The sequence below is a fragment of the Phaethon aethereus genome, assembly GCF_964289735.1.
Source record: "Phaethon aethereus genome assembly, chromosome: 1".
Taxonomy (NCBI): domain Eukaryota; kingdom Metazoa; phylum Chordata; class Aves; order Phaethontiformes; family Phaethontidae; genus Phaethon; species Phaethon aethereus.
Genome location: NC_138575.1, coordinates 1,405,682 through 1,432,599, shown reverse-complemented (window position 1 = coordinate 1,432,599; position 26,918 = coordinate 1,405,682). Strand labels below are relative to the sequence as shown.

Below are 26,918 nucleotides of genomic sequence, written 5' to 3'. Positions count from 1 at the left end.
GACCAGGTGAAGTTACCCAGAGCAGAAAATCAACAGTGGAAGAGGAATACATGGGGAGAAGCTGCTTCCACTGGCTTTTTTTCACCTTGCAGATCTCTTAGTCAGAACACCCCTGCCTTCTTACCTTTGCATACTTGTGCTTGGGACTTTACTAAAAGCTTTCAGACAATCCAAGTAAGTTACACCACGTGACTCCTTCCTGCCTCTGGTTTCTGGTACAAAATTCATTCTTTTGGCACTGTCACATTCCGACTCTCTACAGAGTTTAGAGCTTTACCCTTCATTACTGATTCAGCTAGTTCACCTTGCACTGAAATAGGCCCAGAGGTTTACCATTACTGGGATCACATCAGCAGCTCTGTATTATAACTAAGATGGAGTACTTCTCCCCAGCCAAGTGGTTTAATAATTCTTTTTAATGAGTGATCTGTAGCTTAGAAAGGTATTCTTAAATTTCTTCATATGAATGAGGTCAGACCAAAGGTCCTTCTCATGCAGCAACCCTGCTGTGAGAACAGCCAGTGTCACATATTTAGGAAGAAGTGTGTATGATCCTTTCCCTCCCTACACCCTCTCAGCTTCCAACAGTCGGCAATGTATTGGTTCCCGACATCAGAGACTGCATCTGGACCATCAGGTTTGATTTGTCTAATCCCCTTTGAAACCCATTTATACATTCTTCCTTCCACAACATCCTGTAGCAATGAGTTCCACATTTAATCAGATGCCGTGTGAAGAAAAATTGTGTTCTGGTACTCCAAAAACTACTGCCTCAGTCTGGCTGGGCAGCCCTTAAGTCTGATATTGTGATAAACAGAAAATAACTGTTCTCTTTTTGTTTTCCTCGTGATTTCATGACTTCCAGTAATCTTGCCAAGCAGAAGAGCCATAGTTCACCTACTGTGCATGGACTCTTCCTGGCTTCTGATCACTCTTGTTCTTTCCAGACTTTTTCTAAATGTAAGACATCTGTTTGAGGGGGGTGACCATCTCTCACACTATTCAAGACGTAGACACACCATGAGTTAGTCCACAGACCTAACCCTGGCTTATTCTCTAGTCCTCTCCCTGCAATTCCTAATACTCACCTTACTCTTTTGACAATATCAGCTCAGCAGTGATAAAACATTCCTGGAGGATAGTCCCCCAAATGCTTTCTGAACGGTAACTGGAAGCATATAGTTCTTCATTGGGTATATACAGGAGATATTTCTTCATATGTGTATCAGTTGGCATTTATTGACATTGTATTTTATTTGCCATTTGGTTGCACAGAGTGCTGTGAGCATCCTTCAGCAGCTGTCCAGATTTCTTCAAACTTGTTGGATGACTATTAGCCACTTCTGGTGACCTACTGCTAGTCACAAAATTATTCCAAACCAACCTCCTTCCTGCAGCTGAATCTCCTACCATTTCTTACCTTAATGAAATAAAAAAAGTCAGTATTTTCTTTAGCTTCCCCTAGGATGCTCTTCCTTAACTACCCTGCTCATTCTCTGGTAGACCAATTGACTCAAATATTTTCCAAGTACTTCCGACTCATTCTTTCTCTTTCCTAATTCCCTGCCTAGATGCTGTACACTTTCCAACTGTATTTTCTCAGGGTGTATTTTCATTTCTAAATAGCGCCTCCATCTCTCAGAGTAGCTCTTAAAAACTCTTAGTGAACCAGAATATTTTCTTGGTCTGCTTTCTTACTCCCTTTGGATCATCTCTCTTCTGAATCTGCAGCTACGTGAAGGCAGTTACACTGCAGGAAGGACAACCACAACACAGTAAACCTGCGCTAAGCGTGCATTTACTGGTGTAACCCTGTTTCCCAGACTTCACACAGCACTTTATTTGAATCCACTTTCAAGGGCAATTGAGCATTTTAATAATCTGTTACGGTTGCATCCCTGAAAATAATAATGATCTGTGGCATAAAAGCTTTTTCCAGTTACAGTGTGCTCCACAGACATTAATTGGTTCAAATCAATGAATTAATTACCTACCTCCACTTTGTCCTCTTTTATAGAAGGCCTAATACTTCCCATCCTCAAACTTGACAGAGGTTGTGTCATCCATCATGCCATGCTGCTGGCAGATGTCCTGCTCTACACGGGACTACAAAAGACTCCTCTGCACTCCATTGGAACAAGATTCAGAGATGGCAGCTTTCAGCTAAATTAAGCATCAAGTTTCCATAGCTGGGATGAGCCACCAGCTTTCAAGGATCAGAGCCTTGCTGAGATTCTCCTACAGGCAGGGGAAAGACCACAGTCCTACAGCTGAAAGCTACAAGGAGCATTTTGTGGCAAAGGAAAAAGTACACCTCTTCCACATAGAGGCGTGTTGGAGGATAGTCACCTAGAAAGGTCTCCAGCCCTACCACGGTCAGTAGACAAAAAGGGTGACAACAAGCCAGTAAATAAAACACGAGGCCCCTCGTTCCCACTGCAGTGCTGCCACAGCCTTCGCATTGCTCCTGAACTACAAGCTGTTTGAACAGACTTATCACAGGGCTTTCCTGGGTATAAACAGAACTGATCCTGTCTTGAGACACGGTAGAGACTAAACGACTTGTTGAAGGCTCTTCCATTCATATTTTCTAGGAGATTCTCTTTCATTCTAGCACCACTTATTTTTATGAAAGATTCTCAATTTCCTAAACTAATGCAGGAAAAGAAACTGCTCATTGCCACCTTAAGAGTTAAAACTAGTAGTGATGGGATGAAATTAAAATCAAAAGCGCACTGATGCTCCAGAAAATATTCTAAAAATTCTAAAAAAATACACATCAAGATCTATTGCCTGGAAGCGTGCAGGATACAAATCCTGCAAGTCAGATTCCAGGAGGTGGGGTTTTTTTCTTGCAACTCCATGCCCAGTTACTTTAGATGTTCTTCTTATAGCATCCTAAAAAGATCACTTGTTTTTTTAAAAGGCAATTTTATAGTGAAACTATTAGCAAAAAACCCTACTTAACCAACCTCGCATGGTAGCAGAAAAGAACGTATCTGATCGACCTGAATCTGGACCACAAAGAGAAGAAACAGTTCTAGGTGTGTTCATGATTCAGCTGCAACAGCAATTTGGAAGCAAGATGTTGAATGCCCCCAAAATCAAGATGACTGCTTTAGTAATTTGAGTATATAAGAAGGTCTTGGAGCTTTACTCCAACCATCAGCATGTGGACTTGTGCCTTGTCCCAACCCATGACTGCTCAGTCATCAGCCTCTAGACCAGAATCCTGATTTGGATGAGGAAAATATTTTGTTTACACCTCAGCAGCGTGAAACCTCCAATGCTGCTGGGCCTGATGCCGTGTTTCCTACGGTCCTCCTGCTCTCTCAAGGTGCAGCTGTGGTGTGCCGCAGCCATTTCCAGTTCTTAAGAACAGCAGGCAAAGCTTAAGTAACCCAGCTCAGAGCTGAGCAAAACCCACTGCTTCCTGCTGCATGGACCTATAGAGAACTACGCTGCAGATCTTGGTACAACTCTGAGTACAACCAAAATCTAACAGAGCTTGTTCCAAGATGAAGAGGCATTACTATTGCAGCTCATTCACCTTCTACTTCTCTGGAAGAAACCCCAAAAACACTGGCCTCTGGAGGAGATTCTGATTTCTGGAGAGAGATCGTACTGCCACACAACAGGAAATTCAGCCTTAGCCTTTTAGTAAGAAACCATTAATAATATTGAGGAAGAGCCAGACCAGCATATTTAAAAGGTGCTATTAGCCCATCATAACTCTTGCTTGCTTAGCAAGCTCAATTCTGTAATTAGACCCTTGCTGTACAAATAAGATCGTTTAGAGGGTACAGTTACTACCCATCTTTTCCTCTTTCAGGAAATTTCCATGTCAGTGTTCTTCTGTGGTTACAGTGGGAATCAGGCACTGTCCTGCAGACACCTGGACACGAGCTGACATAGAAATTTGCTAAGGAAAAGCCTCTGCTGGGACTGTACACAGTGGTCTTCACACCATTAGAGTGAAAACCTAGAAGGAAATGTCATGCACACATGCTTCAAGCCTTCTTCTCTCACCCATACCTGTTGAGTGCCATGGTAACAGTTGCCCCTTGTTGCATCTCCTGAGATGCTGCCACTGCTGCTTCTGCTAATGATGCCACCGCCTGCGTGGCCTCTGATGCCTGCGTCGTCTGGATAGTCATCTCACCCCCCTGTAGCGTTGCCCAGTTCTGCTCCACCTACAGGGAAAAACAAAAAGAAAGGCCCTAGGATAGGATATTATCCCATGAATGCACAGTTGCTTCCTAAAATTTCAAAATTTAAAAGTTTCAAGAGGTCTTTGCAGAATGCTGCACATGCTCTGACTTTGAGAGACAGGGAAGAGAGGGAGGAAGCCTGGGATCCACCTGAGAACATTGCTGGACACTACAACCCTCTATCAGCCATGAGTGAGTTTCTATAGTCAGCCCATGATTTTAGTTGCTGTTCTCCATACGTTCAACCTTCAAACAAGAACTCTAGTTTCCTCACTCAGATGGAAAGCACACCCCATAAACATCTGTGAAAGCCCTCAACTTCCCACAAATCCCTCTTGTCCAGCCACATCTGCAACAAAACGGGACAGTGTTGATCATTGCTGTACTCAGATCACTGCCTGCCAGCCTGGGCAGGCTATTAAATAACTGTGTTTCTGCGGTGCTGGAATGCCAGCGTGGACCACGTCCCCCAGGGAAATGAGCTGCACTTGTCTCACTGCTTCTATTTGTCTGCACCCACCCGCTGTCATTTTAGGGAACAGTCCATGTTCCCATTCAGGATTTATTTGTACAGCACTTGTGAACTCAGATGGGTTTGAGCCAACTGGAATTTTTTTGTGCTGCAGCAATATACTTAATAAAAGAAGATGGCAGATGGAAAGTACTCTGTTCATATATTTCAGGTACTTTCAACTCCCCTTACTTCAGACCTTTACATAGATAGGTTTCATATTACTTAAAGTTCACTCAGTCTCAGTTGCTCCTTTTCCACCTAGCCCACATTACTCCATTTGGGACTTCACAGCTCATGAGATAATGAGGGTTTGGCCACAAAATCCACTGGGATGTGAACTAGGTATATGCATCAGACCAAAAAAATAAAGAAGTGGAGGATGAAGGCCCATCAGCTGACAAATCCTACTGGCTGCCTTGCAAGATGAAGATCTCCCCTCCCATCTCTGTTCTTACCCCCATAAACATTTCAGGCCACTCACCATCTTATCGAGACTCACAAATAAGAATATCATAGAAGGTGATGAAAAAGCAGCCCTCGATTTGTTAAAGATGGAGAAGGCTAAAAAGTCCATAGAAACAGAGCTGGCTCAAGGCTCCCCACAAAAGGACAAGTAAGTTTTGCTGCCTTTGGACAAGAAAAGGGTTAGTCCCATCACAGGATTGAGAGGGAGAGAGAACCTGTCGCGCTCTCACTCACATCTGCTATCACACACTCCTCAGCAGCTGCCAATCTGGTTTTCCAGCACTTGGGCACAGGCAAAGCTGGCGCTCGTCGTAGCTCTTTAGCCATCCCCAGCCGTCTGACGTTCAAGGCAACTGCTTCATTCTCCTGTGCCCAGAGCTGACCCTGGGCGGAAGGATCCAAAGCAGGGAGGAAGCAGTGAGATAGTGCATTGCGAAAAGGAGAAAGGAAGTTGATTTTAGAGAAGGCAATGTCTTTTAGGAAAGATGCAATCAAGTTTGAGGGCTCAGAGAGGAAGAAGTTGCAGATGGTAGAGACCTCGAGAGTCGGATCGAGTTTGTGGTACTCGTTAGCCATGCCAAAACCGAACTAAAGCAAGCCCGAGCTGGGAAAGGCACCCTTCCCACCACCATGCAGAAGAATAAAAGACATACATTTTTTTAAAAATACATGGCAATACACATTTGAGTGATAAGGCAGGTCTCCACTGTGACATACAGTGCCCTGGAAAGATGCCTAAGCTGTTCCAGAACAGGGATGGAGTAAGGCCTGGAAAAGAAGTGGGGATTGTCCAGGCCTTTCTCCATATTAGCATGAAGGTTGTGCTGCTGAGATCCTAGTGAGCATCCCTGCTCCATGTTGCTCGGTGTTCTATAAACGCATCGATTTAATCAGAGCTAACTCAGGTCTTCACACAGCAAGAGATAGCAGGACAAAAACATCCCTTAGAGAGGCTGCCAGCAGGCTGTGGATTTATCTGTGCAGAGAAATAGCACCCATCCCCAAGCAAGTTTACTTTTGTATCTTTATTTTGTCCAAGATATCGCTTAGACATTCCGTTCACGTTAGGAATTAAATGCCTGTGTTCCCTCGATTTCTATTTGTGCCTGTAAAAAATTTATTTCAGATCTCAAGAGAGCTAACTGGTTCTTGAAAACCCTCAAAGCACCTGCAAAATAATTCAAGGTCACGGCCCCAGAGCCAGGCTGCTTCACTGTGGGTCAGACGGAAACAGGGTCTGGTGAAGAGCAAAGCTGTTCTGTGCTGCCACCTGTCGCTACGAAAGCCCCGTCCACGCAGAGGGGACCAGACCTCGCCACTCCTGCGCACAGACTGTCCGGCCAGAAATTCTGGCATACGGAGAAAGGACAGAAAGCAACCCGCAGCCTGGTTTAAAGGTGTGTTTGGGGGCGAAGAGGGTTTTAAAAAAAAAAAAAAAAAAAAAAAATCTTCATATTCTTAAAGGAGTGTTCCTTAAATGCACACAAAACCCCTTTATTACTAATTTAAAAAAAAAAAAGTGTAAAAATAAATGTGTGCAAATTTGAGTGTTCAGATTTAAGGGTTGAAATGGCTTGATCGAGTCCTTGACAGAAACAACTTTGCCAAGTTGTAAAGCAGTGGAAGAAACTTTCACAGTAAATGGAACAGTAACTCCTCGGTATCTCTTGCTGTCACTACGCTACTGTGCAATTACACAGCTCTCTCCGGGGTTTACTTGCAAACCTCCTTAAAAGCTGCGGCAAAGAAACAGTCCCATTTTGTCCAGAGATCAGTGGCCAAAGAATCGCAGGATCTGCCCGCAGCCATGCAATATCCTTTGCTAACCACAGGCTCAAAATATCCCAGCCATCGCTCCCCACCCTGAACTGACAAACCAGCACCCAGGATCTACAGCATGTATGAAACAGTTGATCAATACAAATATACAAATGTGTATTTGTGCAGGTCATTGAGTTTTTATCTGCTAGAGCAGATCTCACAAAATAAATAATCTATAGCAGATATCAAAAACTGTATTAAATGCAGAACTGAGGCTTCCACCATAATTGCATTTGTACAGTCCTGAGTCAAAATGACAACAGTTCAGCACTTTCTTTTATAGAGTCTTGTGTTCACATGTATGTTAACACTTAACACCGCAGGGTGGGGAAGCAAGGCTTGGTGTTTCCTGTGACCACTTAATTCTAGAAAATATTTAACTTTATTGAAGTTCAGACGGGACAATTCTGGTTTGTGCACCATGAACGTGACCCAAGTCCTTACCTCTCCATCAGCCACTGCAGAGTAATTGACTTGCGCGACGGTAACTGTGGTAGGCAACTCTGAGGCATCGGCCAGCGTGGCAACTGTAGCACCAGTGCCGACCTATGGAAGTCAACAAAATGCAGCTGAACACATTTGTTATTGCAGGAAAATGTCCACATAATTCAGACAAAGGGACACTCATATGCTCGCAGATTAAAAAGCATCGCACCCACAGAGAATAATAGTAATTGCAGAGCTCACAGAAAACACAGAGCTGTCTCAAAGGGCTGGGGGAGAAAATCACATGCTAGAGCCACGTTAATCTATGGCACCTTCCAGAGTGGATATGGCCCAGAAGCAAGTTTTTCACAGCCCTTGTGCTGTCCCCTACGTCCATGTAGGCGACAGAGCCCTCGCTGTTCTCCCAGCCTCTGCAAGAGCAGCTGGGGGATGCCGCTGCCATTCCCAGGTCTGAGTGTGGTACGCCGGTGGAGCCAACACTGGGTGGAAATCACTTAAAAAACCACCGAGTAGTCCTGGATTGGAACACCCTTCACATCAGCCCTTTATAACAATCCTTCCTTATCATTCACCGGGTCTCTTGTCTCCAAGCACTTGGCAAACATTAACTCATCCTCAATACCCCACTGCCTTTGGAAATTACCTTTTCCACATTTAACAGCTGGGAAAAGACAAAGGCAGGGAGATACGCAGCCTTGTTTCTAAGGAGAATTAAACCTATATATGCTAGAAAGTCAATGGGATCTCAGGTGCCCAGCACCTAAAGGAACACTAGTCAAAGGGAAAATGTATGTTAGCAGGTGAGCAAACAGAACCAGCTCGGCAAGTCTGCGGGCCTTGGTGGGGGGAACAAAAAGCTGTAACAATCACTGAAAAGCTCTCATTTTGAAAAAAACAACCAAAAACCAAACCCAGAACAAACTCACACACCATGATTTTATCTTCATGGTTGTGAGATGAGAACAGCCAACAGCAAATGATGTTCGAGACTTCACTAAAAATGTGATGCTCAAGAGGGACAAATGGCTGGGCCAGTTAGGTACGAGGGCAGTGGTGGTCTGGAGGCAGGGACACGGGGGAAACTGAGGTTCAAATCCCACACCGATGAGGAGCTCTTGGGAAGTTTCAAGAGAGCACTTAAATTTTTGACATCCTGAGCTGCCAGAACCTGCCTCCCCACACGGAGAATGCAGGGAAAACAGCGGCACCACTCAGCCACTGCCTGAATGCAGCCTCTCCTGCGCTGAATCCCCCTCTGTAAAACGGTGTAAGAGGCATCCTCACCGCAGAGGGCATCATGAGGATAAATATATTTTTGTTGTGTATAACATATATATTACACTTTAGGTTTAAGATGAAGAGCAGGGGGCACAGCAATACTTAATGCCATAGATTAAGCTACATTTCATGCCATTAAAGAAAGGCAGTGCCACCACCTCTCCTCCCATCACTCCATCCCGTTGCCACCACAGGCGTCGTGTGGCCACATCATGAACTGTATTCGTTGGTAAACGGGTTCACTAAACTCAGGTCAGATCCCTGAATTGCTTGACCAAATAGCTGCAGAAATGCTTGTACTGCCATAATAGGAGAATAAGGGATGGGAGTGGGGAAGAGAGAGGATGAGACTCCTTCTTTGAGGGGGAAGCACTGGGTTAACAAGCCTGCAGGCTAAGACATACAGATAAAGAGAAAATTCTTGAAGGACGAGTTAAGCTACCAAAAGCAGTTTGCTCTAAACCACCTCCCTGATGCAGGCAACTCTATCTCAAGTCAGCCGTGCTGGACATGGAAAAGCTGGAGGGTTTCACCCACCTGGATGAGGGACACGGTGCCATCAGGGTTACTGAAGGTTTGTACCACTGTCTGTGATGGCACCAGGTGCGCTATACTATGTGTGGTCGTAGTCTGCTGCTGTGTCTGCTGATCCTCGAACGCATACAGCAAGTCTTCACGCCCGTGCTGCTTGTAGCAGTTCTTCACAATAGTCCGCAATGCTTGGGTCCATGACACCTATGAGCAGAATGAAGAAGAGTGAAGAGTCAGTGTAAAAAAAGTTTTCTGAACCACTGCAGTGCTGCTACTGCTGTGATCTGCATGCTTATCTTCACTGGGTTTTATTGGGCAGTTTTCAGCAAATTCTCAAACAATCAAAAGGCCCCAATACCTAATCCCTCTCTCCTCATCCCCTCCTTTCCCCAAGACTCAGAAATCACTCTAGAGAGCTATTGCTTTGCTGCGTACTGATACAGAACGAGCACATATGGCCAAGGGAAAGGGAAGCTTCTCAATGAAATCTGTTTCACCAGCTTTCAAGGAATTCTAAGGGATTGGGGGTGACAAGTAGAAAACCATCCTTACCTAGGAAAGCACCAACTACCACAACACCACTTCCAGCCTCACCAGGCGTCCCCCCCCATCCAACCAGACCTACACCAGCCTACACAAGTCCTGCTGCCTGCACACCCTGGCAGCCTTCTTCAATTATCTGTGTGAAAGGTTGGTAGAAACATCATCTGCATACAGGTGTCCCTCCCATACATGATGTCCAAGACCTTTTCACCCAGTTCTCCAATTTTTTCCTGGCGCCACTGTACATCTTTGACTGCTTCCCTTTAAGTACAAAGGTCCCTGCTGCTCAGGATTGGACAGAATACCTTCAGAGTCTTCAAGAGGCCATAATACAGACTCTACAGTAAATGACCTGCATACTTGGAGACTAGACTTGCCTTAAGCTGGGTAGGCTGCTTCATAAGGCCACAGAGGCAAGCAGGTTCTGCAGCTAGTGAAAAGGACACCTGCTGCACAAAGAGATGTGGTTCAAATACGTGCTCGTCACACAAACCCAGCAGAGACAGAGCAGACTGAAGGTTGTGTGTCTCTCATCCCATTGCTCTCTCAAGGCTGAATGTCTGACACAAAGTCAAGGAAGGGCCGATGTCATAGCTTCTTCTGTCACTCGAGGGGAAAACTATTCCCACAAAAGCTGGTCACAAGCCCCTGTACTCAATTCGAAGGCAGATAGGCATGGGATACACACCCGCTGCTTCTGTTCCTCTGTGCGGACATCGCTGCGAACATTGGCCCATGGAATGTCCTCAGGCCACCAGATGGGCTTGCAGCTTTCCTTGCCCCAGCCTGGTTTTCCACGACCCGTGGAATACTTCAGCATCTCAGGGATGAAAGCTCGCAGCTGTGCCTGGAACAGACCACATAAGAGGGTTGAGACTTTTTTAGGGACTCTCATCTCTGGTAGGTTTGAGGTGCACAGTACAAAGTTATTACATTTCTCTTCCATGGTTGTTGGAACCACCAACTGGAAGAGGCCTGAGCGCCTAAGGAAGATGGACAAATACTTTACCATCTGCTCCCAAGACTCAGCTGAGAATAGCTTAGTCACATGTGAAAGAGCAGAAACAAAGTTAAGTCAGCCAATTACAATAGGGCACAAACACACAGTGTATTAACACACTTCACGGTTCACACACCACTATGAAGAGAGCTAGCCAACCTGATGGGAAGATTGGGGGGGGGCAGGGGGAGAGAGAGACTAATGCAGAAAAAACCCCACACTCAGTGTCCCCACAGCAACAGGAACTCAGACATGAGCTGGCATACATTTTACAGAGGTACTGCAAAGAGGATGAAGCTTCAGCGAGCCGCTCAAATGTAAAAAACAATCTCTCACATACACTTCTCCACCTCCACCCCTGCAGAACATAACACATGCTGGACTAATTTTCTGAATCTATTTTTAACTTTTGCCAGAGTGGGGACACCTTTCAACCTGATTTTACTTCTCCTTAGCATCCACTGAAAACTGGTCAACTAGTGACCACTTTTACTATCTGGAGACAAAACCTTAAAAATAAACTTGCGAAGTAAATTGAGCAGATATGTCACCAAGAGCAAGTAATACCCTTAAAGTTATCAAAGAGAATACAAAACTCACACAGGGTTTTACGACACATTTGGGTTTTGTACCGGGGATTGCCTGGAGCCTCCGGAAAAGGCTGGTTCAGCTGCAGAAACTGAGCAGGAAGAGAAGAAGCACTCACGACCACATACATCACAGAAAACCACATTAACTTAAAGCTAAACAGTTGGATTTAAGAACACCTCCCTGCATCCCTTCATAGCTTTAATAGCTAGTCCCAGTGCCACTGGGACTCCTCGGGCCGCCTTACAACCCTGAGATACCTGCATGTTCAGGGCTCTGGGGCACAGCCATGGAAGAACATGTCAGGGTCAGCATCGGTTGTTGCCACAGCCACAACGTGGTCCTAGATAACAGAGACACGGGTCTGCTCATGGAGGGCTTCTCACCCATCCCCGATCTTCTGCCGTAAGAGTGTCTCTTCCTCCCAGCCACTATCCTGCTTGAATGACACGCTGGTTCCAGTCTGGATATTGATTTACAGCTTGGAGTCACAGAATCACAGAATCACTAGGTTGGAAAGGACCTTCAAGATCATCAAGTCCAACCATTAAACCAGGGCCACCACGTTCCCTAAACCATGTCCTGAAGCGCCACATCCACACGTTTTTTGAACACTTCCAGAGATGGCAACTCCACCACCTCCCTGGGCAGCCTGTTCCAATGCTTGACCACCCTCTCGGTGAAGAAATTTTTCCTAATATACAGTCTAAACCTTCCCTGGTGCAACTTGAGGCCATTTCCTCTCGTCCTATCGCTGGTTACTTGGGAGAAGAGACCAACACCCTCGTCGTCACAACCCCCTTTCAGGTAGTTGTAGAGAGCGATAAGGTCTCCCCTCAGCCTCCTCTTCTCCAGACTAAACACCCCAAGTTCCCTCAGCCGCTCCCCATCGGACTTGTGCTCCAGACCCCTCCCCAGCTCCATTGCCCTTCTCTGGACACGCTCCAGCACCTCAACATCCTTCTTGGAGTGAGGGGCCCAACACTGAACACAGGATTCAAGGTGCGGCCTCACCAGTGCCGAGTACAGGGGCATGATCACTTCCCTACTCCTGCTGGCCACGCTATTCCTGATACAGGCCAGGACGCTGTTGTCCTTCTTGGCCACCTGGGCACACTGCTGGCTCATGTTCAGCCGGCTGTCAACCAGCACCCCCAGGTCCCTTTCTGCCAGGCAGCTCTCCAGCCACTCCTCCCCAAGCCTGTAGCGTTGCATGGGGTTGTTGTGACCCAAGTGCAGGACCCAGCACTTGGCCTTGTTAAACCTCGTACAGTTGACCTCAGCCCATCGATGCAGCCTGTCCAGATCCCTCTGCAGAGCCCTCCTACCCTCAATGGATACAACTCATTTACAAGCTCTCTTTTCCACATTAGCACAGGGAGCATGTACTGAAGTCCCCCGTAACATCAGTCTGACAGAGGAATGGAGGGAATGCTTCAGAGAAACAGGAGACTGCAGATTGTCTCTGTGGTCTCTGCAAAGAGCCTAAAGCCCCTAAGCACACAGCTAAATGCACTGGCTCTGCAGTGGCTCTTTTGGACACAGGATCGTTATTCAAAGCCAGAGCCCAACTGGAAGATGGAAGGTGGGCCCTAGCTTACACAGTTAAATAGAAAAATTAAAGTATGTTTTGGTAAAAAGAAAACAATTTATTTGTATGCGTGATTTACTACATTGCATACAGTTTGCAGCAGTGGCTAGGGACTTCAAAGGCAACAAAAATCCAGTATACTTGTAGGTCCATATATACCGTATCTGCTGCACAGCCTAGAATAACCACCCCTGCCTAGAGAAGCAGCTGCATTTCAGTTCTTCCACTCCATGGACATCCTAAGCCATCTCAGAGAAGCTGTACCAAAACCCTGAATTATAAATGGAGGCACAAAAATCCCACATTGGTGCCCTTCTTCCCAGCCCAGGCCAAGTCTGTTCATGATGCACCTTCCACTGCAGGGCCAACAGTGACCCTGACATGCTTCAGGTCCCCAGTTGAGGCCCCAGTTTATTCAAATAAACCTGCTAATAGCATTGAGTTGCCTGGTGCAAAACCAGTTAAAAGCTCCTTCCCAGAACTTCTATCTGCAAGCCATGTTCCTCGTTACCAGATGGATTAATTACTGGTCCTGGGGAGTTCAGCGGTTCAAGCTACTCAAGGCACTTGTTAAGGAGGGTTTGCCTTTAATCCTCCAGGGAGACAATCAGCAGCAGTGTTACAACCTGCTCCAGTGCAAGGACTTCTCTAATTAGTGCTGTAACGAGACCTCACCTGGGCAGCACACAGGGCTCTGACACAGGCTACGGCACTGAGACAAAGACCCCACATCTCTCAGGACACGGCTGGGAGGAACCAGTGCAACCACTTCATCTGTGGGAGCCATGCGTTCTGCTGACTCCATCCATGAACCACCTGAAAATCAAACTCTGCTAAAAAAACCCCAAAACAGCAGTTCACTCCAATTTTCACAGTCACCAGCTCTGGAAAGGGCTCATATGATCTCTAGCAAGGAGGGTTTGAGAGAAACTGTAAGAAATGCTTCTTTGACACACTTTGGTACACAGACCAAGTGTCTTCTAAGTTTTATTAAACTCAAGTGTTAATGCTAACGAGCTAATCCTGATTCTACCATTTGCAACAGCCCAAATCACAGACAGCTGCACTCCAGTGCTGGGAACAATAAGCTGTCCTGTGTGCGGAGCGTGCAGCCATGCTCCGGTCTTAAGGTTTATGCCCTGCCAAGGAAAGTGGTTTCTGGAAGAGAGCAAAACCCGTGCTGGGAATTTTCTACCTGGTCTCAGAGTTCAGCCTCAGGATCTCCAAAAAGCAGCAGCTGGGAAAAGGGAAGTCAAGTCCATGTAGGACCTCGGTTGCACCTCAGAGTGGAAAAGGGCAAAGCAGCAATTGCAACAAAGCACCCAGGTATTTTGTTCACTGGTCCTTCTTTTTGCAACAGCCAGTTTTAGACTAAATGTTCTTCAAGTTTAAAAGTTCCAATTAATGTTTAATCATTCAGATTAAAAAGCCAGGCATCTGTCAAGGCAGCAACCAAGCTGTCATCATGAATTTCCTGCTATGAAAACCCTCATGGCCCTGACCGAACTCTGCAAGGTCTCACTGCCGGGTGCTTTCTGGCAGGCAGGATGAGTGTGGGCTTGCCACTGTCATAAATTTATCACGGCAAAGACGAGGTGCAGGGTCAGCCTGGGTTTCCTCAACAAGAAGCGATGGCACTCTGCACCCAGCAGACACAGTAGTTTATACCTGGCCACAAGAATCAACCCTAAAGTTAACAACGTGGTCATCAGTGCAAAAAGCAGGAGGTGCTGTGAGTTTCCCCACAGCAGTGTCTGCTCAGGGATTTACTCTTTATGCAAATCTTCTCTTCCACACTGAAACCATGGTCAAGTCAAGTTAAGAATGAGTGACTAGTTCTAAAGTTTCAGAGGGGCATACGTGGGGACCAGGCTGTCCCTCTCGGGATCACCACCTCCTATAGCAGAGTTTGGAGATCTGAGTGCTGGACATAACTGCTTGTTCTTGCTGGAAATGAGGCAGGATGCAGGCTCTGAGTTTAAATGCTGTAAAAGCAGGCAGCTGCCTGCACGGCAGTTAGAAGTATACACTCATCCTTGTATGCAGTACCTTGCAGGACTCGCTACCCTTCCCACTGTTGGAACAACTGTCCAGTGCTAGAGCTCAGCTGCACGGGGACCCAATTCCTAACTCTGGGGTGCCTCCACTGCAAAACAAGGATTCTCCCACTGCCACATGCCAACGACCTGCTGGGAGAGCAGAAACACAGACTGTCCCCATACCCCACCTCTGACACAGACCAGAAGGCAGCACCAGCAAGCCTCACCCCCGGGCAATGGGGTCCAGCACTGCAGGATCATCCCTGCCCCTCCGGGGAGAGGATCTGCCAGCTGCAAACTGAGTTCAGTTACCGTCTTTTGGTGCTTGGCTTCTCCTACATACAAACTATCACGTACAGAAAGATATCTGCTGTTTCTGCTAGAGCTTTTTGGAGGGCAGTATGCAAACAGACATCAAGATGATTTTTGAGAGGCCCAGATAAGCTTTGTTGGCATGTATAAGCAGACTGCAAATCATAGGGGCATACTAAACTTAAAAAAAGTCAGATTAAAGGACAAATCACCTGTTCAGAAAAGCATAAACAAATTCTGGTGACCTCGGTGAGGGCCAACTGAAGCATCGACCTCAGCATTACCCAATCTTACTCCTTAATCATATCAGCGAGCAAGTGAGAACAAGTTTAGGGGCAAACTCAGCTCTGACGTATAGCGTCAACGTAGCCAAAGTCCAGAAAGCAACAAGATTTCTCTGTGTAATGGCTGCAGGGTAAGAGTCCTACTGCAACACATTCTTTTTCTGCACAGCTGAGGTGGGTGATGCTCTCCATTCGCACGTTTATAGAAGCATCTTTGCTCAGGCTATAGTAAAGGCTTTATTTCCCTCAAGACCACCAGGGAAGCAGAGCAATTAAAAGGAGAGTTATTTTCATCTCCTCTTTGAGGAGTTAACGCCTCTACCACCTGCTTGCTGACACCTGCAGCTGCTGAAGGCAGAGGCCTCCTTTTTCCACTCCCAGTGACACACCTCTTAATTGTGCTGCCCAATTGGTATTTATAAGTATTTCGGTTTTCCACAGGCCTTTGTGCAACTTTGTTGAAAAAGCTAATTTCTTGTTAGCAAATACAAAGAACTATATTGGTAGCTCTGGGAATCAAGTTTCCTACAGAAAAATGATGGCACCTCTAGCAGGGCAACAGGTTGCAGAGATGTAGGAGTCAGAATTATCATCCGCTCTCCCAAACGAATGTATTTCAAATTGCAATTGTGGCCAAAAAAAAGACAGCAATAATGACAAGTCCTCATCGCATTCAGCATGTCTGTATTTCGTTTCTATTTAAAGTTTGCGCCCAAGTCCGGCAAAAACTATATAGCAGCTGGATGCTTTCAGCAACAAAATGATCTAAGCACCACATGCAACATTTTACTCCTTGAAAATTTTACAAGAAGAAAGACCTACTGGGTCATGAAAATCCACCCAGGAGCCCACAGTCCTGTCCATTAATTCTAGTGTTCTGTCCTCAAGTGGCCCGCAGCCATTCAAGGATCTCAAAAGTTTTTTTTAAAGATATTTAAAACGCATCATCCCTATATGGTATGTGGGGAAACTGAGGCAGCACAGCATGCCCACAACATGCGTGCACACCGCAACGGCTGGGCTAACCGGGACAGCGATGGTTAGCCAAACAGGGCACAAAGAGCATGGACTCTGTCCACAGCTCAGGAGAAACCTTCTTCACAAAGCTCTTTTGAGTTACCACATTGCACTAAAAAGATGAGGGCTACTCCTAACAAGATACTTGTTTTACCATAATGCGGCATGAGAAGACTTGAAATAAGAGGCTCTACGCTGTTACATCAGCAGTTTGCACGCTTGCAGACCAAAGGCCCTGCAGAACATGGAGAAGAAAAAACGTTTCTCATTTAACAGAGCCACAAGAAGCCTGGGAACACAGGAGTGTTGTGCAGGGGGGGGGGGGGCATAAAAAAAAAAAAAGCCCTGCCAGCAACCAGTGCCTCAGACTGGAGAGCTGCTTCACACCTGGAAATACAGAGCAATCAAACCCCAGAGGCAACTGGGCTTGGCCACATCTTTGTGCAAGGTTTCCTGAAGACCAAGGCCATGTCATGTTTGGAAGAAAAAAAACCTCCAACCTTATTTTTAGCTTAACATGAAAAGTATTAGTATTTTAGCCATACAACTCTGGGGATATTAGTATTTTATCCATAAAGTAGAAGCAGAAAACACTTCAGCAACCTTTGATGTTAAAATATTTAATTTCCAGCTCTATCACAAAAAGTAAACAATCTGCACTATAAATTCAGCTGAAGGCTTCTCTGAAGTGAGAGCTTGTCACTTTTGTTGCTGCTTTGATGGCACGTGCACCATTAACAGCCAAACAGTTGATAGATCTTTTTATTGGCTCTTTTATATGTGCACATACTCTGCACACTGCAAACCAGAGAAGTTTCTCAGATGTGTTACTGCATTGCAACAGGCTCACGTTCTGATCTCATTCATCCGCGCTCACTTCCCTCTCTCTCCTTTCTTTCCACCACTCCACCAGCAACAGCTCATTTGCTTTTTTCCCCTCCTCAGAGCCCACATGCTGGGGCTACAACCACCTCCAGCTTCACTACTCGCACCATGCTAGGACGGCCTCCTTCTGCCCACGCAGATCTCCACATAGATGTCTCCTTCTCCTTATTTTAAGTCCTAGGCACTTCTCTTGCTGTTACTCAGCTTAATTACTACAGTAAGGAGTCCATAAATAAGTCAGAAAAACACAAGCATTTTGTTTGCCAATACAAATGAACTCAGAGTTACACACCTGTGATCTTTTGGTGGTCTCTCTTTTTACTTTAAAAGTAAAATGTTTCCATTTTTTAACAGTTTCCCATGGCAATGGGGGAAAGTAATGACCCAAAACAAAAGCTGCCTGCGAACAGCTCTTGCAGATACCACGTTTCACAGTGGCTTAAGAATCTAGCAACTAAGTTTTGCCTTATATTGTCATGGATTAGGAACATGATCTGTTATCAGCCAAGGCACAGTAGATTTCTTTGTAAAATTTTATTAGAAGTGTGAGCTTGTCTGATTCCACCTAAATAATGGAAATGGTGTTTTGACCAGAATATGATCTTTCTGCAGAGCAGAGAGGAAATCCGCACATCTTTGCTCTACTACAACACCTCTTTGTATGTTGCCCGAAACCTCTGACCTTTCCATCTTGCTACTCTCTTGGAAGAAACTGGATTTCAGTGTTTACAATTTGTTGTGGTGCATCAGATTGAGTGTATCCAGAGCCTCCTACAAAACACACCTGCCTGCATTCAGGTCCTGCACCCCAGGGGAAGGAGATTTCCCTACAGACAATCCCTCCCATACCAAGGAAGTTTCCCTGGGCTCTTTCTCCTAGCAATAACAAGGTCAGCAAAGGGCTGGACCTGGAGAGAAAGTCCCCTGCATCCCTAGGGCAGATGACCCGCTGTTCTCGAGATCAGAAGTCTCTCTCTCAGGGTCTCATCTGCACTTAAAGCATCAGCAAGCTGCCCTCTGCTCCAATCCACAGCATAAAACAGAGGAGGGAACAAACTAGAGCACACAAGAAATGTCCAAGTAGGATAAGCCTAAAAAGTATTTCACAAGTGACCTTCCTGAAATCAGTGCCTAAAAACCACTCTGAAGTGCAGAACAAGTATCTTCCCTGTTCACAGCTTATGGGAGGTGACAAAAACAGCTCAAAGGGGAAAGCTCCCAGCAGCCTGAGCTCTAGTCCTTACCAGCACCTCTACTGTTTCATCTAGAAAATAAGCACCACTAACAATGCGGCACATTTAATACTATCTGAGCTGTTACAGTCCCGTGGGAAAGAAAAGATCAAATACATCCCCTGGAGGTGTAGACATAAGCTGCAGTGCAAAATAACAGGATATGACTGCAAGATGCCCAGTCTCTCTCTCTGGTTCTGCCATGTCGGGCTGCTTACCTGGGTCATCTTGTCCACCGAGACCGGAATGCCATCGATGGTGAGGGGCGGCAACTCTGAGTTAACCTCCTGAGGCGCAGGAGCATGCTCTGCTAGTGCAGACTCCAGGTCTTCCAGAATCATGCTCTTGTACTTGCGTACCTGTGGGGAATTGTTATGCTCAGGTAAACAAGGTAAGGAGCACCAGGAGAGGTGAGTGCAAGGACGCAGGGCCAGCCACCTTCCCCAAGGTGCTGCAGAACAGGAACAGCAAACAGTGCCACAGCTGGCAAGAAAAAATACCCACTGGCCCCGAAGACTTGGCCACATTGAAGAGCTGATGATGAAACTTCAAGTAATACTGGCAAGTGGAAGTATTTATAGGATTAAAAGAAAAGTTCTGAATCAAGATTTATGATACTGACCATGGTCAGGATCTGCTCCATTTACTCTCTGGTCTGCAGCAAGGTGCAAGCATCAACAGCCTAGCTGAGTTCAAACACATCATCACTACCTGCTCCCTCCAATTTTTAATCCAGGATATTCAACCCTGGTGAGACGTGTTAGGCAACCATTCATGCAGAGAAGACAGGACCTCAGTGCTGTACTCTCATGTCCATACACTCTCAACTCCCATTTACAGGGCTTTAAACATGACCTTCAGACCGCCTCCAGGCTTGCAAGGCTGCCTTGAGCAGAATGAAACCTGCAGAGAAGGTGAGCAATTCATTACATAGCTTTTCCTACAGACACCTACCACATTCTCCAAGGGTGCAGCACCAAATACTTTAAAGACAGGATTGGGTTTGGAGGGTGAGATGCAGAGCACAATGGCCTGCTGCCCCACTCTGGTGGTGTACTCATCCAGTGTGGCTCGCAGCTTCCTGAAACAGAGATATAACACAGTGAATAGGTAATGGCTGAAAGCCCTGTAGAAACACAACCCTTTGCATTGTCAAGTCCCTTTCTTCATGCTACCTATTTGCAAACCAGGTGAAAAACGGAGTCCCGGCTGGTCAGATTAACTGCATATACTGCTTCTTCCTCTGCTCCCGCAGGCCTGCTGCGGTCCCTACAGTCACTCGGCAGCTCAAATATCAATTATTCTCCCTTCTCTCCTTTTTCCATTGATGTAAAAAGTAAAGAGAAATCACCAGAGCAGCAAAGATAGCACAGCAAGGGTCTGCATATCTGCCCTGTCACCATCTAAGTGTATTAGCAATACAAAACTTGCAAGGTAAAGAATTTGAATGGTTCAACAAAAGAAGACTGCAGACACAGGTTATTTTACATCCAGCCTCATAACACTGCATTGCAATTCTCTAGTACCAAAATCCTGCTCAAACCAGAACTGTAAGAATTCAACATACAACTATAGGACAGGCAAGAACCAGAAATATTGCAACAGCTCAGCACAGGAAACCCAGGTATTCAGACACCTGCCACATCAGCAAGTCCCTTTGGAACGGTCTCTCTGCAGGAAAAAAATGTTCCATTATATACTTTACGGCTCTTACTCACTTCTAAGCAATGCAAGACAATGTGTCAGAAATGCTGGCAGAAACTCATAAAACAAGAGAGGACTAGCACTTATCACCAGATAACCTGAGCACTCCATACAGTGACAGTTTAGAACTGTCATTTCAGAACCTGCTGTTAGCAGCAGACACATTGCCCCAAAGCACTAACACCACCACCAGCTAGGCAGAGATCCCAGAATCAGGAACTGTAACTTCCTACTTGATTCACAGTGGTGTAAATATCAAGCACAAACATGTCAAATTGATCAGAGTGCAAAAAAAATGATGCACTTTGTCAGTAACTTGCATGTGCCAAAATTAAGCAGTTGCATGAAAAGAGAAGAAATAATTCCTTTAAACAGGAGTTTCAATATATATTGTTCACATTTTGAGAGAGAAAAGAATTTGCTCTTCGTAAAGACGGCTGGGTCAGCAGTTGGGGGAAGGAGGGAAAAACAGAATGGGGCTATAAAAAAAAAGGGACTCCACTCCCAGGGAGTATTATTTAACACTAACCCTGCTTCACTTTGTTCCAGCTTGATCCTGTGCAAAGGATGTTGTGGCACTCAGCAGATGGGTAAGCAGAATGCAAAGAAACCAACTTAATTTCTCATCATCTTTACAAGAGTTAGAATAGAAGGAGAAAAGGCAGAACTCTGGCCATTGCTGTTCCAGTGCATTAAGTGTGCATGCAGGAGGAAACCCCGAAGAAACGACGTGACAAATGCTCCAGCTCTTGTAAGATAACCCGATTAAAACCAAAACAGTTATAAAGCAAAAATTGCTTTGTTCCAAAACCTAGTAAATAGTACCAGCCAATATTTACAAATGTTTCTTGAAGATGGAATTGCAGGTGATATCTCCAGGCTGGCGGAAAGCCTGTGCAGTCACTTCAGCACCAATGCTCCTAGGTGGCCATCAGGCGGGCAGACAGCCTCAGAGCACCTGTAGTGCAACACCTGAAGGGCTACAGAAGTTTGGTGTCTACAGAGCAAGTTTCTAAAGCCAAAGAAAGTGTTTCAGCTCTGGCAGGCATCTCCCCTCGATTATTTTCCCCCAACACTGTGTACTAGAGGCTGGGTCAGTCTTCAGTGTGGAGCTCACACAACGGGGTCTGCTGGTAAAGGAAACTCAGGTCACACACACTAGATTTATTCACAGGATCATTTCATAATGCAGAAAAGACTTTTTTCATTAGGTAGAGAAGTCCTTCGTGCCACTGCAGAGCCGGGATATGGCTGTGGCTCCTAATTCTCAGGCCAGCTGCTGTTAAAGCCACTACAAATATCTTGCAAGGCAATGTTACCATGACAGAGCTGCAGTTAGAACAGAATGGTGGATTCCACCAGAATGGTCATGTCAGTCCTGGTGATCATAATATCAGGAGAGTTGAAATTTAACCTATTTCTGCAAACTAAAACACAGCTCTTGTGTTCAGAAAAGATGCCCAAAAAACCCCAAAACTGGGCAACTTCTGCACAGCACATGGTCTCACCATACACGGCACCGGAGACAGATTGAGGATGCAGACCGAGGTGTCAAAGTGCAGGCGGGACTCCTTACCGTAGCAAACGCGTCTGCTGCCTCTTGCGGATTGACGGGTTGGATTCAAAAACGTGTGGTCGCTTTCGTTTTTTACCCGTTGCCACAGCAGCAGCTGCTGCCATCCCCACAGGGCCTGGAAATTAAACCACAAAGGGTGAATCGGCACACACAGCTCAGGAACTGGCCAGAAAGGACATTGCCATTGCCTCTCCCCAGGGAGGGTCCCAAGGGCTCAGCTCAAGGGCCTCCCCACTGGACCAGGGTGACCCCAGTTCCCCACTGAGCTCTCCCACAGCCAGGATCATTCCTCTCCAGCATCGGAGACGTGTATCAAAAGGCAAATCCCAGATCAGTCCCAGGTGAAAGTCACATATTTCAGTCCAGAGTTCTTCCTACAATCACAGAACTACGTATTTTATCTTCCAAATATACTGAAAAACTCTCAACTATGCCAAAACTTTCAATAACTGACTGCAGTTGAGGAGATCCCACTGGCAGGGGAGAAGACACAAGGTACAATCCTGCTTGGATACCCCAACTACAGCATCAGAAGTCCGAAGCCTTCCCCAGGGATTAAGGACCAGTTTTAATGGGAAAGAAATTGAAAATCCAGAGTTACTGGCAGCATCCTACAACAGCCCAGGAAGAACAGAGGGAACCGTGGCACGGCAGCACTATTGCTTTTGTGATTAAATGCTAGACATAATCTATGTAAAGGGCAGTTTTGTTAAGTTAATTGGAAGTAAATGAAGTAACATGCAGTGGATTGTGCTTCTATTGGTGATCTCCAGAAATGAGCGCAGGGTCAGAGTAAAAAAGCCCTGGGGCCTAATGCAGGCTCAAGGACTTGCCTTTGACTCCTGAGCAGACCTCAGTTGCTGTGTGTGTAGTTTCTCCATGTGTCAGAAGTGAAAGATCACATCAGGGGTCATAAAAGCACTGTATTTTTGTGTTTAACAAAGATGCAGCTACTGGATTGGGAAGTCCCAAGCTACCGATCAGTGGAAGCTGGTAGACAATAACAAAAGTAGCATGCGATGATATTTTTCCGTAGGCAGCTGCTATGGGAGATGCGACGCTGTAAGGGACAGAGTGACACTGAGTGACACTACAGAGCCAGATTTTGTTAATCTGTAATGAACTACCTGAGCGCTACCCATGGCGGGCGCAGCAAGCACCACTGCATACTGCTCCAACGATCCTGTGCTTGTGTAAAAAGAACTGTATAATAAGGCCAAGTGCCGGGTCCTGCACTTGGGTCACAACAACCCCATGCAACACTACAGGCTTGGGGAGGAGCGGCTGGAGAGCTGCCCAGTGGAAAGGGACCTCGGGGTGCTGGTTGACAGCTGGCTGAACATGAGCCGGCAGTGTGCCCAGGTGGCCAAGAAGGACAACAGCGTCCTGGCCTGTATCAGGAATGGTGTGGTCAGCAGGAACAGGGCAGGGATCGAGCCCCTGTACTCAGCACTGGTGAGGCCGCACCTTGAATCCTGTGTTCAATGTTGGGCCCCTCACTCCAAGAAGGACATTGAGGTGCTGGAGCGTGTCCAGAGAAGGGCAATGGAGCTGGGGAGGGGTCTGGAGCACAAGTCTGATGAGGAGCGGCTGAGGGAACTGGGGGTGTTCAGTCTGGAGAAGGGGAGGCTGAGGGGAGACCTCATCGCTCTCTACAACTACCTGAAAGGGGGTTGTGGTGAGGTGGGGGTTGGTCTCTTCTCCCAAGTAACCAGCGACAGGACGAGAGGAAATGGCCTCAAGTTGCACCAGGGGAGGTTTAGATTGGATATTAGGAAAAATTTCTTCACCGAGAGGGTAGTCAAGCATTGGAACAGGCTGCCCAGGGAGGTGGTGGAGTCGCCATCTCTGGAAGTGTTCAAAAAACGTGTGGATGTGGCGCTTCGGGACATGGTTTAGGGGGTATGGGGGTGTTGGGTTAACAATTGGACTTGATGATCTTGGAGGTCCTTTCCAACCTTAGTGATTCTGTGAACAGGTGGGGGGACTGGAAAAACATTTGCTCTGGAGAAGTGAGGAAGGGCTATGCTGGGCTCTCAGGCAAGTTTTGGGTTGGATGTGCCAGCCCACGCCACGAACTGCAGCCGCCTGCCCCGGGGAAGCTTGGGGCACTCGGCTGGACAGGGGCTGGAGGGGCACCAGGCAGCCCTTGCACCAGGAGGGTGCCTGCCTCCTGTGACCACCACCCACGCCTGAAAAGCTTGTGTGCTAGAAGGGAAGGAGGAAAGAAAAAGTCCTGCAGGAGCTGGGGCTGGAAAATTAATAAGCAAAGAGCATGGGATGCTCAGTGGGGTGGTAGAACTTCACAGGTTCAGTCAAGCACATCAAGAGCTTTATTCATCAGATCAAGTCTGATATGGAGCGAGACCAGTCTCTGAGTGTTTACTCATCACTGCAGTTTTCTACTAATGAGGTAGATCCACTACACGACAAATCTGCAAGACATTTGGCAGTGGCTTCACTGGGAGGAATTTGTGATTTTGAAATACTTTCCCAGTCCAGATATGCCAGGACCCCTTGTGGCATCTCCTTGGGAGAGGCCTAGCATGTGAGCTCCCTGGCTAAGCAGGGTTGTGTAGCACTCCTGGGTTATTTTTGCTGTTGTTTATATGAACCTGAAATAAGCTTGCTCTTTGACATATTTGGTATTTTAGTTTCGTTATTTGAGGAAGCATTTACCAGGGACCTTTTTTGTTGTACAAACCAGTCTCTTATTCCCAGCACCTCCATATTACACACAGGTAAAATGATGCAAGATTCAAGCAGCCAGCAGACCTTGTGAAGAAGTGCTATTAAAGCCAGGGCAATAAGGAAGCATTCAGAGCATCCTGTGGAGTGAAAAGATCACCAGCTGCCCTCAAGCGCTCTTTGCAACCTCTGCACGAATGCTACACATTAGGAGAACATTGAGCATCCCGCTGACTTTACCTGCTGCAGCCAGATGGGCAGTGACCTCGTCGGCAGCCGTGGAGTTGAGGATGTCAGAGTCATCATAGGAGGTGTCCTCCGGCGAAGACGGCGAGTCTTCATCTGCACTCAGCATGCTGTGCTCTGTGTAGGTGGCCACATGGACCTGCTGCACCTGCTGGGCCACTGCGTGGGCCTCTATGGTGGCCATGTGCTCTGTTTGTGTCACCCCGTGTTCTTCCATCAATAGCTACTGTCAGAGGAAACAAAAATCACAGGAAGGGGTTACTGACATTGATGCATCATTAAGGGAGGGAAGCCAAAGGCTTCTGAGCCAGCTAGGTGAGCCGGCCGTGACCAAAAGGGAGCAGAGATTACCTCCCCCAGTGGCAGCGGTCTTCTACGAGAGGGAAATAACGACTGCACCAGGAGTCAGAAGAGGAACTTGAAGTTTAAGAGTTTTCAAAAATCCATACTTCCAAACAACATGGCATAGCACATGCTGAAGGAAAGATCTTTAAGGACCTTGTAAGCGCTGAGATTACGTGCCTCTCACCCACTACACATTAAGAGGTCTGATCAAAGCTGGAACTTATTTTTGCCACTTCAAGATCTAGCTTTCAGGGAAGATGCTCAAGGGCAATACACAACTTCTCTGTACTCCAACCTCAATAGCTCAGGCCACAAACAAGGATATCAGTACAGAAGTTTACTGGCAGCAAGCTGCATTCTGGAGACCACTTTTGTTGCATTATTTGTTTAGAGTCCGGAAGCAGGCAAAATCATTACAACCCAAGCACAAATATTACATAAAGCATATTTATTTAATACATCTAGTGGTAAACCACTGAGCAAAGTAGCAGCTTATGTGGTTAGCAGGGCACTGGACCACACACCATGAACATAAATCTTTGCAAAAGGAACAAGACAAGAGGCACACAGATATTTTCAGTGTGTCTACCACACATTTATGGAAGAGGAACAGCACATCCTCAAGATAATTTTCAAATCACATTAGAAGAATTAGCACATCAACCCTCAGAAAACAGGTTCCCCAAAACCCTCAGGACAAACAGCAGAAGGAAAAAGATGACCAGCTGTAGGGAACATTAAACTATACCCAGCAAATTCTGACCCTGTAAGAATAGCCATTGAATTTAGAGCTCTTGATTGATACTCTCTTCATGGAAACTTGTTCAGCTTGTCAGGAGAAGACAGCTAGGAGCACAGACACAAACTGTGGAGTGGTCGCAGATACATGGCTGGGTAACTGCTCTATGACTTCAGACAAGCTGTGCCATCACACACAGCTTTGTCCTTCAAAAGCTTTCAGTAGCTTCTATTATCTATATCATGCCATAAATACATGACACTTTGCAAATGATCAACATAACAAAAACCTCATCCTGACAAAATAATCACTAGTCTTCTACTGACCATAAGAAACACATCCTGATGACCATACCATGGAACACCATGGCAGGATCAGCGAGACTAGGACCCAGACCAGGAGAAACGACTTTGCCAAGAGTGCTATTTTGACCAAACTAAACAATAGTCATACACAAAGAAGGACAAACTAATCAAGACATGGCAAGAGAGACTATTACAAAGGTGGGATGCTCCATGGAAGAAATGGAGAAGAACAGAAGACACCTCAGCTGAAACTGCAAATACATGGGCAAACAGGAATAGAAGATTAGGTGGGAGGCAGAAAGAAGTTGAAGGAGAGGACCAGAGCCTTGTTCTGAATTCAAAAGAGTATGAAGGAGCAAAGCATGACTAAAGCTGTGGAGGAAGAAGTATCTTTTGCAGCAGCATTTTAAGCAGCACAAGCTCAGAAGCAAGGAAGTGGCTGCCACAGTCCAGACAACAAACAACCAAAAAGGTAGGGTGGGGAGCGACTAGTATTTAGATGCATTAATTTCTACCTCAAATCTACTGACCAAAGAGCTGAAATAGGACAGATTTTT

The 26,918-nt window shown here is 46.2% G+C and overlaps 1 protein-coding gene across 1 annotated transcript in view; it reads right to left on the bottom strand.

The window, feature by feature from the left end:
- NRF1 (nuclear respiratory factor 1) overlaps positions 1-25,189 on the bottom strand; it is a gene marked incomplete at its 5' end in the record, with an annotated part of 56,160 nt that extends 30,971 nt beyond the window's left edge. Inside the window, 8 exons of the mRNA XM_082013928.1 lie at positions 4,036-4,193; positions 7,456-7,557; positions 9,274-9,471; positions 10,499-10,657; positions 18,977-19,117; positions 19,713-19,839; positions 22,039-22,153; positions 24,967-25,189. Coding sequence (XP_081870054.1) covers positions 4,036-4,193; positions 7,456-7,557; positions 9,274-9,471; positions 10,499-10,657; positions 18,977-19,117; positions 19,713-19,839; positions 22,039-22,153; positions 24,967-25,189 — 1,223 coding nt within the window. The remainder of the gene's footprint in view (positions 1-4,035; positions 4,194-7,455; positions 7,558-9,273; positions 9,472-10,498; positions 10,658-18,976; positions 19,118-19,712; positions 19,840-22,038; positions 22,154-24,966) is intronic.
- Between the last annotated feature and the right edge of the window lie 1,729 nt (positions 25,190-26,918).